The 14,010-nt window shown below is 42.8% G+C and overlaps 1 protein-coding gene across 1 annotated transcript; it reads left to right on the top strand.

Annotated features, from left to right (window-relative positions):
• The first annotated feature begins 3,232 nt into the window (after positions 1-3,232).
• On the top strand, positions 3,233-13,024 carry LOC125054616 (protein serrate). Its single transcript, XM_047656622.1, has 8 exons — positions 3,233-3,446; positions 7,667-8,358; positions 8,752-9,598; positions 9,860-10,100; positions 10,208-10,371; positions 10,839-11,178; positions 11,251-11,828; positions 12,026-13,024. The coding sequence occupies exons 1-8, from the start codon at positions 3,381-3,383 to the stop codon at positions 12,605-12,607; spliced, it is 3,510 nt and encodes a 1,169-aa protein (XP_047512578.1). The 5' UTR covers positions 3,233-3,380; the 3' UTR covers positions 12,608-13,024.
• The last annotated feature ends 986 nt before the right edge of the window (positions 13,025-14,010 follow it).

The following is a 14,010-nucleotide window of genomic DNA, read 5'->3' as shown; positions in this document are numbered from 1 at the left end:
GTTACGTGTTCGGTACGAGCGAGAGGAAGAATAGGCGATGTCATCGGTATTTGTCAATTCATTACTAATATCCTGTCGAGCACGCCGCGACACAAAACATTATGAAATTGCTCGACTTACAAAAAGCAGACGGGCAGGTCGGGATCCGGGCTCAATGAGAGGTTCTTGCTCCCGGGTCCCGACTTACGATCTAACCTGTTCCGGACGATTACTATCGTGTACTCACTAATTTAGCTCTGCTAATTTTCCAAAACGCATAGTGTTGAAAATCTTGTTACGTACAACGGTTATAATAATTTTTAATAAGCAGTTATTTTATACCTAACAAAATAGGTATTTAGTCGATCTTTCTAAAAATGCAATATTTTATTCTGTAATAAGTTGAGTGGAAGAAGTGCGACCGCAAGTCGAGCACAGTGCATAGGGCGTCGGTCCACCTGTGACTTCGGACTCACGTTTTTCAAAAGACCAGTTTTTTTGAACAAACTTTGGAAGTAGCATAATTTGAGACTCGTTTGTTCAATAGATTGTGTAAACATCCCCGCCTCTCCCTCTCTCTCGTCTCTGTCGCCCAGTCGGCGTTTTAGATTTTTTTTTAACATCATTTATGTAATGATTAATATTGCCCATATCATATTTCAAACGCAGACCCAGAAGCCTCTTAAGATACGTTACTCGGATTTTCAAAAGGGCATGTACACGATGTCCAAACTAAAGAGTTAATGAACAAATAATTGGAACGTTGTATCCACGATTTGGAATATGTCTCAAGTAGCAAATGTAGTATTATGAATGTTCAAAATGTCTTTTGCTTATCATAGCCCCACTGACGACATGAGAGCACGTGGGAAGCTGCTCCGCAACGAATTAAGACATTGATGTATTGCGCCCGCTAACTTGTTATTATGCGAAATTAATTCCTAAAAGCGACTGTCAAAACTGATTTCACCTGTCACTGAGCGCACGCACACACGCGCAAACCGGATCCCATACATTCGATCTGTTTTTGTGATTGAAAGCTTTGATAGTTACACATTATTATTTCCTCTTATAATTTTCAAGCTACTTAACGAATAATGTTTTTTTATACAAGATACGACAATTGGGCTCTGTGTGTTGACACCTATTTAGTAGTCATTTCTAAATTAATGCTAAAATTAATTATTAAATAAAAATATAGTAATTGACTTAAAAATCTATTGTTCGGTTCTGTCTTTCAAGCTCGCTCGTGTATTTGTGTTTTATGAACTTTTTTGACTTTAGTTTTTATTATTTACTTTGTATACCAATGAATAAAAGTTTACTTAGATTTAACTTTAACTTTTAATTTAATTTTAACCTAATTTAATTAACACTAAAGACAAAAACAACAAAAACCAAAGTTTTCTGATTCCCCTAACTCTTTGTTTTATGAACTATAACATGAGCCTATGTTTATATATAGCCTCTGGTGACCTGTGTGAATCGATTTAGACATAACAGTGACATTTCGCTTTAAATTAAGTTATCTGAATGAAGGTCTGCATTTATCCGAGCTATGAGTAACTAGGTACCATATGTTTGTATGTATGTATTCATGTTTCTAAGAATCGTCCGCGAAGTTAGCAGTCCGCGCACGCGCAGCCGTGAGGGCACGCCGAGTGGCCGACACATTCTCGCTAAATCTCAGCGTCTCGTCTTCTACACCATTCAACTAGAGTGTGTTTTTGTATTCATTTAATTATTTTCGTGAGCCGTTTCGGCGGTTGATATCCGAAAGCTCCAAAGAGAAAACAAATAATATAAAACAATAAGTGTTGTACATGACATGGGACATCACACGTTGGTATTGGAGTACACTATTACAGTTTGGAGCTATTTTGTTACAATTGAAGTTTCTACCGCACGCTTCCTAACACGAATGGGCAGCGGGCTGGAGTCACGAGGCGCCTGGAGCTACGGTCTCAGCTGACACGTGCCAACAACAGGTGAGAGACGCCGTGCTCGATGGAAAGACTATTTAAGCATGCAAATAATCTAACAATTATACAGCATTTATGAAAACATGTTTAGATAAAGAAAAGGTTGTCAACCATTTCTTGAATTACTTCCGCTAGGACGTTGTCTTTTGTAAATACTATATTGAGTTAAATCTGGAACCGATAAGTGACACCAAAGGGAAATATAGTGGCCAAGGCAGATGTTAGATAAGGGTCGAGACGTCAGGCCTATCTCGTGGATATCGGCTGACGGCGTTCATCTTGTTTTGTTTAATTAAAATCCTCGGAGTGCTAGACCTCGCCTCCTCCCGACCCCCTTCCCCCTCGACTCCTCGACGCTGAGGTATTTTAATTAAATGAGTTCCTCACTACCACACGTTATCAAAAGAGAATCGACAAACACGCACACTTTTACGTTTATCAATAATTTAAAAAATATAAATAGTGCAATATCGATCAAATATTTTCTTATATAAGTAATTTAATTAAGATTAATAATAATAAGCTATGCCTGTAGAGGTTATTGTAAATCAGTCCTTGGCTTTATATTTGAAATTGCGATTATAGACTTGTTCATATCTCTTCTATGTTCTTAATGCCTCTGAGGTTATCTCAGTTTGATGGTTTGGAGATCAAATGCGTCTGATTCTCTCATTAATATTCTTGAAAGCGTAACAATTCTTAAAAGGCCGGCAACGCACTCGCGAGTCCTCTGGCATTGCGAGTGTCCGTGGGCGGCGGTATCACTAGGTCAGCCTGTTGCTGGATGAATCCAATCCATCCATTCTGAAGAATGTAGCTGGATGAATGGGTCCAACAATAAGTAAAATCTGTGGAAAATGGAAGAATACAAAATAAAAAACGTGACTTTTAACAGGTCAATGTATATAATGTCGGTCAAATGAATAAAGATTAAGGATATGAGAGCGCGGGCCGGGCTTCAGTACAATAGACCGCGGGAGCGGTGCTCTCTACCACTTACTCGCTTACGTTTTGTAAATGAAAAGAATGATTAGACATGACTGAAGCAGTAGACATAATCAAAGGGCCACCAAATGAAGTTTTGCTAATTTATATTTGGAAGATAGTTTGCTTTTGCCAGATCAGCCCGATCATGATCCCACCACACGTGGCGAAAGGTGTCGGTATTGCACTGTGAGCGCGAGGACCGGACCGTTCGGGAGGGTGTAAGGCGGGTGGGCGGGGCGGGCGGATCGCCGTGTGACTTGCGAGAGCGCTCAGTGGCTCTCCGGGCCCCGCGGCGAAACGACGTGTGCTAGTGCCCGAGTGATTTTAGTGCCCGAACGAGTGCAGTGCCCGTGTGCAGTCAGTGCAGTGCCAGTGCTATGCGCGCGCGGTCCCGGCGCCGGCGCCCCGCGCCCCGCTCGCCCCGTTGACCCGATGAGCCCGCGCACTCCGCGGCGCTCGCCGCTGCTGCTCGCCCTCGCCCTCGCCACCACGCTGCAAGTAGGTGTTCATCCTCTTACACCGAACGACCGTCTTCCTCAAAGAACGACGATAATATGATTTTTTGCGAAATAGGATAAGGAACAGGTTGAAGTAACAAAAGTGAGAGAAAAGATTTCTAAAAAAAAGAACGCCTCAGTCTCGTCTTTTTCCTGATTGTAACTGATTACTATAACGGGTTACTGTATCATTTGTGTGTTACATTGAGATATTTGTTGTTTATACAAATACATATTGTGCTAATTAATAATTATGTATATGTTAAAAAAGTTCTGTTTTGTTGAATAATCGGATTTTTCCAAGAAAGAAGTCTATTATTTATGAAACACATAAAACTTGTTTACGACGAACATATTATTATAACATAATTATTAGAACATAATAATTTAAGATAAACAAAACTTGATCTAAACAATTCAAAGAGTGTACAATTTAGAATTAGGTGAATAGTACGTGACCGTTAGATCAAGAAACTTAATAAGCAGAATAAAACGTTAACAAATAGAATTATAATAGTATTTAACATTGTTAAACATAATTTACTTTTGACATAAATAATATATAAGTTTAATAAATACAAACAATACAACTAAAACATGGACAGAGCCGTTTTCAAAATTAACATGACAATTCATATATAATACAATATATACTAAGCCCCAGAGGCAGTGTATATAATATTATATTGAACATTATTCATGAATATCTAGAAAAGTAATAGACGCAGCGTTATTTTATTGTGCTCTACTGTGTGATTTGCTTCGCTTGAGAAAAGGACTAATTAACTTCAGTTATTTAATTATTTATTTTAACAGACATTTGCCAAGTTTACTTCTATTGAAGATGCTGAGGCGTGTGAAACATTCAAAAGGTACATATTTCCTTTTATCAATTTACAATAGCTCTCGCTCTCGAATCTCCGCATTACGGCTCCCGGACGGCCGAGACACGACTTTACATAACAGCATTATTATGATCCTCGTAGGCTCAGTAAACGATTTGAGTTAGGAGTTTGTAATGCTCGTACGTCGTTCTTTGAGAATTCAAAGTGATTTTAAAATTGCACGCTAAGAACTGGTTTGATTAATTATGCATGGATAAATGAGGAAGAGCCCGAAGTCCGAACACGTAGTGGACGTTCTCTTCAGTCGTTGACCTGACGAAATACTGCCTAATAGTGGTAATGTTATGCGTGAGGTTGGACAGGAGGAAGTTTTACAATAGATATTACATATTTTTATGAAACGTACAATTTGTAGCTTACTTAAGTATTAGGCCGAGGGAACAGTAGTGTTTGTATGTTACGTTATTTGTTACACCCTCTGATGTTTAATGATATTTTATGATGATGATATGCCTTCATGTGCAATTTGTACCACACTGACTTTACACAGACTTTAATACACTTTTCAGCCCACCACTTCAATACCATACACAAAAGAGCGCGAAAATAGGATATTATAAGCATTACGAGCGGAACTTGGCGCGGGCGGAAATTAGTTGTAGATAACTTCGTCATACATATTAGGTACATTTTTGTGTATGTTATGATAACATAAAACATATCGTATTATTAAATTATCTAGTATTCGATTTCGCTTCCATAATTGTGTTTAGTAAGGTGCCTAAATGATACTAAACCAGAGAGTTAAGCGTCGGTCGAGTTAGCGGAATTATTGGAATACTTGTGGTCTGTTTGAGGAGTGATGCAGTGGAGAGTCACTCTGTTTTGGTCTGAGAATGCCGAGATAATGTCGCTGTTCCGGCGCAGCATCCGCCGCTTGGGAACCACACGCTCACACTTTCCTACACCTTCAACACTAAAAGTCATCATTAATAAGTTAAAATAGATATTTATCGTGTATCAGTTAGCTAAGGCATGTGTATCTTTATTTTAAGGATCCTTTTGAATCGATAAGGAAATCTATTCAGCATACTTTATATAACTTTTAACCAAAGACTTTAGCATGAATATACGTTCCATGGTATCTCTTATTAGAATGTTCATAAAATTTACGTTTACTAAAACTTGTAGTCGCAATCATCAATAGCAATAATTGGCGTTTTAACATAAAATACCTAATACACGATGAAAAATTTATTGAAAATTAAAAAGGAAAGTTAATCAGGCTTGGCTAATACGTTAGGTAGTATAGTTAGGTGCTGTATATATAATTGTATGTGTTAATCTAATCTCGAACTCGAAACGATAATAATTATATTAACTTACTTTGTCCCAATAATCATGTAAAACCAAGTGTTTATGATCATTTCATTCATTTTCACTACCTCTTTTATTTTAACTACATATCAAAGTCAAATCATTTATTTCAATTAGACCATCTAAAATGGCACTTTTGAACGTCAAAAAAAAATATAAAGAAGATTCTAGTTGCCCCTTCCAAAAGGTAGTTTCGTGTGGAGAAGAATGGGCAAGAAACTCCACACTTACTCTTTTAAAATAGGTTTACAATATTTTGTTACATTTGTTAAATAATTATATGTGAAGACAATGTACTCTTAGAATAAACTACTATACTAAAAAAGTTAGTATACATGTTCCTCACATATTTACAAATATCGAAACCGTAGAATATTAACATTGAAGAGTAATAAAAATATTAAAAAAACACAATAAAACAGTGTGTGAGATACAAAAAAAAATTACATTTGTAGCACTATAAATTAAAATAATAATAATAATAACAAAAATATGTTAAAGCAAAAAATCAGCAACCAATTTGATTTTGTCCAGGATCATTATATATAGTCCATTTTAATAAAATGATACATCCATTTATGTGTTACAATACATTCACATCTATACAATAAATATTGTAGGTATAATTGTAGGTACAATGTCGTTTAAAGTTCTGTTTTTGTAATAAATAGAAAAAAAGAAATTGAACTTAGACACTAATTTAAACTTGTTTTTTATATATTTTTCCTGAAATATCATATTTTCCTACTTTCACAATTTAATGTTTTTTTTCGACGTCTTTATTCCATAATAAGAAAAATTTCCTGGAGGTTTTTCATATTACCTAGTAGTAACGGAAGTAGTTTAGGTAAGCCTTATTTTCTCTCATTATTTTTTTAATCTCGTCCTGATTATTCTTTACTACCTGGAGTGAGGTGTTCAACTTTCTTTTATTTCTGGATTATAATCGTATCCACTCCGTTGCTCTTTCTCTTACTCATTTGTATAATAAACGCTTAAGACGCCACGGAGATATGAGGACTTCATTATTCCTTATTATAGTTTTTTCATGCGTTTTTTGTGCTCTTTACATTTATAGATCGCGATGCCGAGTTTCTATTTTCCGTTGGATAAATTTCAGAATAATTTCTACTTTTTATTTATTAATGGACATACGTATATTTACAAAAAACACAATCTTGTCCTAACGGATGACCCTAGTTATCAACAAGAATGCATATCCAATAAATAATTCACACACGAAATAAAAAAAAAATTAGGGAAATAATAAACTCAACTAATGATTATTGGCGCTAACAAATAACAGAACTCTTGCTATTTCACTCAATAGACAATAAAAATCCCATGTAGTTCTTTGAGTACATATAATACAGCGAAAAATATGTGCCCTTTTTAGAAGGTTCGACCTAGCTGTTGGCACATGTAGTAACGGCTGACGATGTCGCCTTCTGACGTACCATCAGTCACATTGAGGCTAAGGCACTAGTTCTGCCGAATTGCTGTCGTGGCCATGTAACTATTTTATGAAGTTCATCGCAAGCGTGAATTCTCGCAGTACCTACTCTGAGCTCGTTGTAGCCCACGAACCAAGAATAAATAAGATCGGATACATGAATGGGTTGTTTTGTACCCTTTCCAACACCTTATACATAGTTTCATAGTTTTGTTTCGTGCTTTCTTTTCAACCTTCTTAATAATATGTTTTTTTTGTGAATCCATGATGTAAATATTGCAAGTTCTTTATTTTTTATATAATGTAATGCTTTAGCTACAACACACACCAGTGTAGATACAACGTATGCAACATTTGAGTTGTTGTTGCCACCGACGAAATGTTTTGATGCGTTAAAACGTTAGCTGAGCAGACTAGTACACATATTTGGCACATCGGCACTTCGCGAAGTTGAAAAATAATATCACATATTATGTTATTAATGGTCGTCCCATAAAACTAAAATGGTATTAATTTATAAATTAATCAAACACTTTTATATCGCAGTGCGCGGCGGGGGCGGGCGTGTTCGAGCTGCAGGTTCTGGAGTTCTCCAACTACCGGCTGCAGCTTGCGTCGGGTCGCTGCTGTGGCGGAAGTGAGCCCGCGACCGTCACCTCTCCGACGGTTTCTACACCTTCTGCAACCTGCGCACGTCCGTGTCGCACGCGGTTTGCCCTGTGCCTTAAGGAATACCAGTCGGCGGCGGCGCCCGGCGCCTGCTCATTTGGCCGAGCGGCTTCCCCAGTCCTCGGCACAGACTCGTTCACGCTCGCCGACCCGCTATACACGCTCGCGTTGCCTTTTTCGTTCCGTTGGACGCGCTCCTTCACGCTCATTCTGCAGGCCTACGACGATTACGACTACGTGGGCGGCGTCGACGGAGAGAGTGGGCTTATCGAGCAAGCGTGGTGGTCTGGGATCGTGGAGCCGGGCGCCGAATGGCACGCTCTGAGACACGCCGGGTCCGCTGCCGCGTTGGCCTACCGCGTGCGAGTCCTGTGCCAGCCTAACTACTACAACACCACCTGCACCAGCTTCTGCCGCCCGCGTGATGACAAGTTCGGCCACTACTCGTGCTCGCCGCAGGGCGACAAGCGGTGCCTGCCTGGCTGGCAGGGTGATAACTGCGAGAAACCAGTGTGCAAAGAAGGCTGCCACCCGGCGCATGGCCGTTGCGATCGTCCTGGGGAATGTTTGTAAGTTTTATCGTCGTTACTGATCAAGTTTGAAGCATTAGAAAAAACATTTATTTTCTTTACAATTATTTACATTAATTCAATTAATTTTAACGTTTTTTAATAGGCGTTACAACTTCCCTTGCATCCTCAACCCTTCCCATACATCACTTTGCCTAACCAAAGACATTCACAGCCCGCCAAAGGTTTTGGCTGAATATATCCATATTTCACTTAATCTATATATATAAATCTGTCCTGCTTTTGTCATGCAAATGAAACAGTTCGTAACATTTGTCAATATCATCGTATTCTAATAATCAAAATGTTATTGGTCAGTGTACAAATAAGTATGAATAACATTTGGTGTATAAAGTTCTGGAATGAACCTTACTGACCGCTAAGCGTGTGCAGGTGTCGACCGGGCTGGCGCGGCGAACTGTGCGCGCAATGTCAGCCTTACCCGGGCTGCAAGCACGGCTACTGCAACGGCTCCTCCTGGGATTGTACTTGTGACACCAATTGGGGTGGCATCCTCTGCGATCAAGACCTCAACTATTGCGGCACGCACGAGCCTTGCCAGCACGGAGGCACATGTGAGAACACGGCGCCCGATCAGTATTTGTGCACGTGCGCCGAAGGCTTCTCGGGCGCCGACTGCGAACGAGTCGACAACCCTTGCGCCCCACAGCCTTGTGCGCATGGTACGTGTGAGCTGAGCGCCGCCTCCACCGGGTTCACGTGCGTCTGCGAGCGTGGCTGGACAGGCACACGTTGCGACCTGGATGCCGACGACTGCGCCTCGATGCCCTGTCTCAACGGTGCGCTCTGCCACGACCGTCTCGACGCCTTCCAGTGTGACTGTGCAGCAGGTTGGCGCGGCCTCACCTGCACCGAGGACGTAGACGAGTGCGCCGAAGTACAAGTTGGACCCGAGGGTTCTTTGGGACCGTGTGTCAACGCGGCGGCTTGCAACAACACGGCAGGCGGCTACTCGTGCACCTGTCTCGCCGGTTGGACGGGCCGCGACTGCGAGCACAACGTGGACGACTGCACGGGTCAGTGTCTCAACGGCGCTACATGCATTGACCTCGTGGATGACTTTCATTGTGCGTGCGCAGCCGGTTGGGCGGGACGCACTTGCGCGGAAGACGTCGATGACTGCGCGCCGCGACCTTGCCGTAACGGCGGAGAATGCGTGGATCTTCTCGATGCTTATCGCTGCATCTGTCCCGTTGGATTCTCGGGCGTGGACTGCGAGGTTAGCGGCTTGGGATCCCCATTTTTTACCATTCCACTCTATTAACTTTCGCTCACTATGACTAACATTTTATTAGATAAATAACTAATGATATAACCCGCTTAATTCGACTTAAAATTTCTCTACAGCCGCAACTAATACACTAAACGATCTCTGCTTCTAGCTCGCTTCCTGTTCGGGACGGTTTTGTCCGGTGAGTGGTTATCCTATACTGAAAATGTAGTGTCGTAGTTGTATCGTTGCAATCGTGTATGTCTGTAGGACGATCGCGACCATTGCGCCGGCGCCCCTTGTGCTAACGGCGCCACCTGCTACACGGCTCAGAGTGACTACTATTGTCACTGTGCGCCTGGCTGGACCGGAAAGAACTGTACGCTGCGCGTCGTGCCGCCTCTGTTGCTAAAAGAACCAAACGAGTGCGTTCCGAATCCCTGCCTAAACAATGGAAGTTGCTCGAGCGTCTCCGGAGGCTTTTCGTGTATCTGTCGTGATGGATGGACCGGTAAGAACCAGACTTGAATTTTTAATATTTTAATACTACACTAGACCAATGAGTATATACAACCATTGCCTCAGCCACTAAGCCGTTAACCTGTCTGACTCCTGCAGGTGAAACGTGTACGAAGACGGTGGAAGCGGTTTGTTCCCCACCTTGTGCCAACGGCGGTTCCTGTGCTCTGCTACCTGCGCCGCTGAATGAGACCCCCCGCGCTCGCTGCGTCTGTGCCCCCGGCTGGGCCGGGCCCGCTTGTGATCTGCCCCTCGCTCCTCAGGTAAATAATGATATTTAATGTCATTGATCTGAGTGTACGATTTACGTAAGTACGTAAAAATAAAATATGTTTATTATGGAATATAAGATACAGGTATTACTTATTCCACGTGATTAAATTAAATTATTTATTTAAACGTAATTATTTATGTATTCAATATAGGTCAGCCTACAGATGTGCACCCTAACTTACTTTCTTCAATACTCATGTTAACTTACGGGGTCGCTGACTCGCTTTAATAGCCTCCTCGGCCAGGATACGTCGGTATGTACCCAGGCATTGCACGATGTAGCCCGTCCCGGAGACTTCGGAAAGTCTGTTGTGCTCTCGACATACTCTAACAATCGAGGCTGTGTTAATAACATACGTAAATTAAAATGCGATGCATTTCGATACAAGAGGCAATTGATTCAGAATAAACATACCGTATATTTTATACACAAATCATAGATATTCGGATTTGACAGGTCGTTCCTGCCGCTGGCCCTTGTCCGTGCCTACACGGCGGCTCGTGCGTGGCGGTCGGCGGCGCCTGGGCCTGCGCCTGTCGCAGCGGCTGGGGTGGCGCACGCTGTGAGATCCCCGCCGACGCGTGCGTCTCCGCACCTTGCCGCAACGGAGCGCGTTGCGTCGGCGGAGCCGGCTGGTGGGCGTGCGAGTGCCTGCCGGGTTGGGCCGGTCCCGACTGCGGCGCTCCCGCCTGTCAACCGACTTGCCCGCCGCCCTCGCTCTGCGCACCCGCCGCCAGCGCGGCACGCTGCCTCTGCCCCGCCAGGCCGTCGCACGTCGCCCGACGGTGTTTGGAACGTGAGTCGAAGCGATGCCGACGAAACCCGGCTCCTAAACGCGGCGTTTTAAACAGTGATATTTGTTTTTCAGTGATCGCCGGTCTGGGAGAAGAGAGTGAGACGAGAGAAGCCATCGGAATCGATGAAGCTGAGCCGGTGACGGGAAACGCGGCGAGCGAAGGGCCCGGGGCGTGCGGTGCCGAGAACGGCACGTGGTGGTGGGGCTGCAATGCATGCCGATGTGCGCGCGGTGAAGCGGTATGCACGCGCCTCTGGTGCGGTCTGGCCGATTGCCTGGCACCGGGTGCACTGGCGTGTCGCACTGACGAAGTCTGCGTCCCGGCCGCGCCCTCACTCTGCCTGCGGCCGCCTTGCGCCCCGCTGGGTGAGTGTCGGCGCGTGGCAGGTCGACGTGTGGAGCCGCCGGCGTTGCCGGCCCCGGCTGCCTGCTGGCCTGGCGCGCGGGCGCCGCCTCCGCCAGGGTGCGCGAGAGCGGAGTTGCGGCTCGCTCGAGAACGGCTGGCACCGGGCGCTCACGTGGAGCGGGCCTGCGGGGCCCTGCGGCGGGCACTAGCAGCTGCCCTAACCGATCGTTTGACACCCGCTCCTCCCCTTACTCTTCTTTGCGATCTCGCAGCCGACGACGACGATGCCCTCGATTTGGCACTTGTGAGTATGACTTCATTTATGATTTCGTGTGAGATAAATGTGTTCACACTTTTTATTTATTTTTATTAGTTAAGTACTAGGCAAAGCTTTAGTTCATTGGCATTTTAAACAAAAATGAGAAGAGACATTGGGCTTGAATAAATGGTTCTCAATTCAATTATTTATTTATTTATTTTATTTTGATTAATTAATTCCAGTGGGCCGGTGAAGACGATGGACGGCAGCCGCCTACCGAAGACGAGACGAGTACACTCGCGAGTGCTGTCAAGGCGCTGAGTGAATTGGTAGCGCGGCGCCGCCTCAACCATCACGCGCTGCTCGGTGCCGCTCTTCGGCTGCGCCTGTCGGCCGCCACGCCACCTCCCGCCTCTCCCGCCGCGCCGGCAGCGGTGCCGCAGCCGGCATCCGGTCCCGCTCTGCTCGTCCTGGCCGCCACCGTTCCGCTGCTACTCCTCGGCGCCGCCGCGGCGACCGTGGTGCTGGTTAAGCGTCGAAGGATCGTCGCCGCCGCCGAAGAACGCACGCGACGCCACGACGAAGAGAAATCGAACAACTTGCAAAACGAAGAGAACCTCCGGCGCTACGCGAATCCTCTGGGCGGTCGAGGCGAGGCGGAGGCTTTGCCGCGCGCGCACTCGTTGTACAAGGCGCAGAACGCGGACGTACGAAACAACGCGCCGACGCGCGAGAAGGAGCTCACGAAGCGATCCCTCCCGCCTCCCGATCCGCCGCCCGCCGCGAGGCATCCGCCCCCCGAAAGACTCACAGTGCTCGTCTGAGCTACTCCGTTTAAGAATTGGCACCTGAGATACTTTGTTCTTTACCTCGGAACGCATTCGACTCGGTCGACGACGAGTCAATATTCATTTAGTTTTTTGATGTTGATGCTAGATTTTGTGATATTTGTAAGTACCTCCAGATGTACCTACTCCAGAAGATTGTGACGGAATGTTGAGTCGAGACAGTATCGGGGAAAGGACGTGTAAGGGTGTAAAGTATTTATTGAAGCTGTGTGATCGTTTTTGTAAATATTATGTATTTTTGTAAATAATGTTAAATAGATTAAGAATCTGAGAGTACTTTAATGAATTTTATAAAAAAATTCTAAGAAATTTTTGCTGTAATATTTTTGTAAAAAAAGGTTGTATAATTGTGAATGATCCAGCGAGAATGTTGTAATAAAAGATTGAAATATTTGCAATGTCTTCTAACTCACAACTCTTTCTTCGGGAATGTAAGCTGAGCGATTGAGTTAAAAGATCTTCAGTAGGTTTTAAGGAAAAACAAATCCTTTTCTCTGCGCTTTTTAACTTATGCTACTTGTTGCAGGGTCATAATAATACCTAGATGATTTAGTGTAATAGTGTTTATTACAAAGACCTGTTGGACTATAACGAATTGAAGAATATAACGTAATAGAAAATTTACTTGTAATAGAAATGTATCCATAGTGGGATTTTCTGCTTTTCTAGCCGGAACACATACTGTAATATTACCACGAAATTAAATTAATAACATTGATATTTTGCCACGTATATGTACTATATTCTTCCGAAATTGCGGTATTCTTATATTGTCTTACAATGTTGAGATTATAAGATAAGCTAAAAATGACCTATAAAAAGAGCCAATTAAATTAGACCAAAATCTTACCGGGAACAACTTATTTTATGGGTGTGTACAGTCAATGGCAATCTATTTAATCACCTTCCCACAGATTACAGAGCAGTAACCGTGTAATGCCTTTGAGGGCAAGGGGATTTTGAAGGCACGGTGCTCATATAATATGAGGGAATTATTAGATTATATGTTTTGAGATAATAACATAGAATATTATATATAAAATAATTTAATTTGTTTTAATTACAATAAGACTATTTCGAATTTGATATGGCTGATTGAAAGGTTTTTTTTTTAATTCATCCATCATAATGTACCACTTTCTAGGCAAAAAAAAGCATTAATTATTTATTTATAATAAAGTCAAATCAAAAGTTTCCCCTTTCCTCGGTGATTTCGTGATTTATAAGTGAGTTAAACAACATTATACCCTAAAATCTCGAACATTTATAAAATAATATTAATAAATATATCATATTTGAAGAAAAAAAAATTATATATATATATATTATATATATATATATATAATATATATATATATATAAGTATTAGGCTTAAGCGG

The sequence above is a fragment of the Pieris napi genome, chromosome 12 (genome assembly GCF_905475465.1).
Source record: "Pieris napi chromosome 12, ilPieNapi1.2, whole genome shotgun sequence".
In the NCBI taxonomy this organism is placed as follows: domain Eukaryota; kingdom Metazoa; phylum Arthropoda; class Insecta; order Lepidoptera; family Pieridae; genus Pieris; species Pieris napi.
This window is presented reverse-complemented; position numbering and strand designations above follow the sequence as displayed.

Bases quoted from the DNA above. Each gene is read 5' to 3' on its own strand.
- LOC125054616 (XM_047656622.1), top strand. From the start codon at position 3,381: ATGAGCCCGCGCACTCCGCGGCGCTCGCCGCTGCTGCTCGCCCTCGCC. The intron at 9,599-9,859 runs GTTAGCGGCTTG...GTATGTCTGTAG, and splicing joins TCTCGGGCGTGGACTGCGAG to GACGATCGCGACCATTGCGC. The intron at 11,829-12,025 runs GTGAGTATGACT...AATTAATTCCAG, and splicing joins ATGCCCTCGATTTGGCACTT to TGGGCCGGTGAAGACGATGG.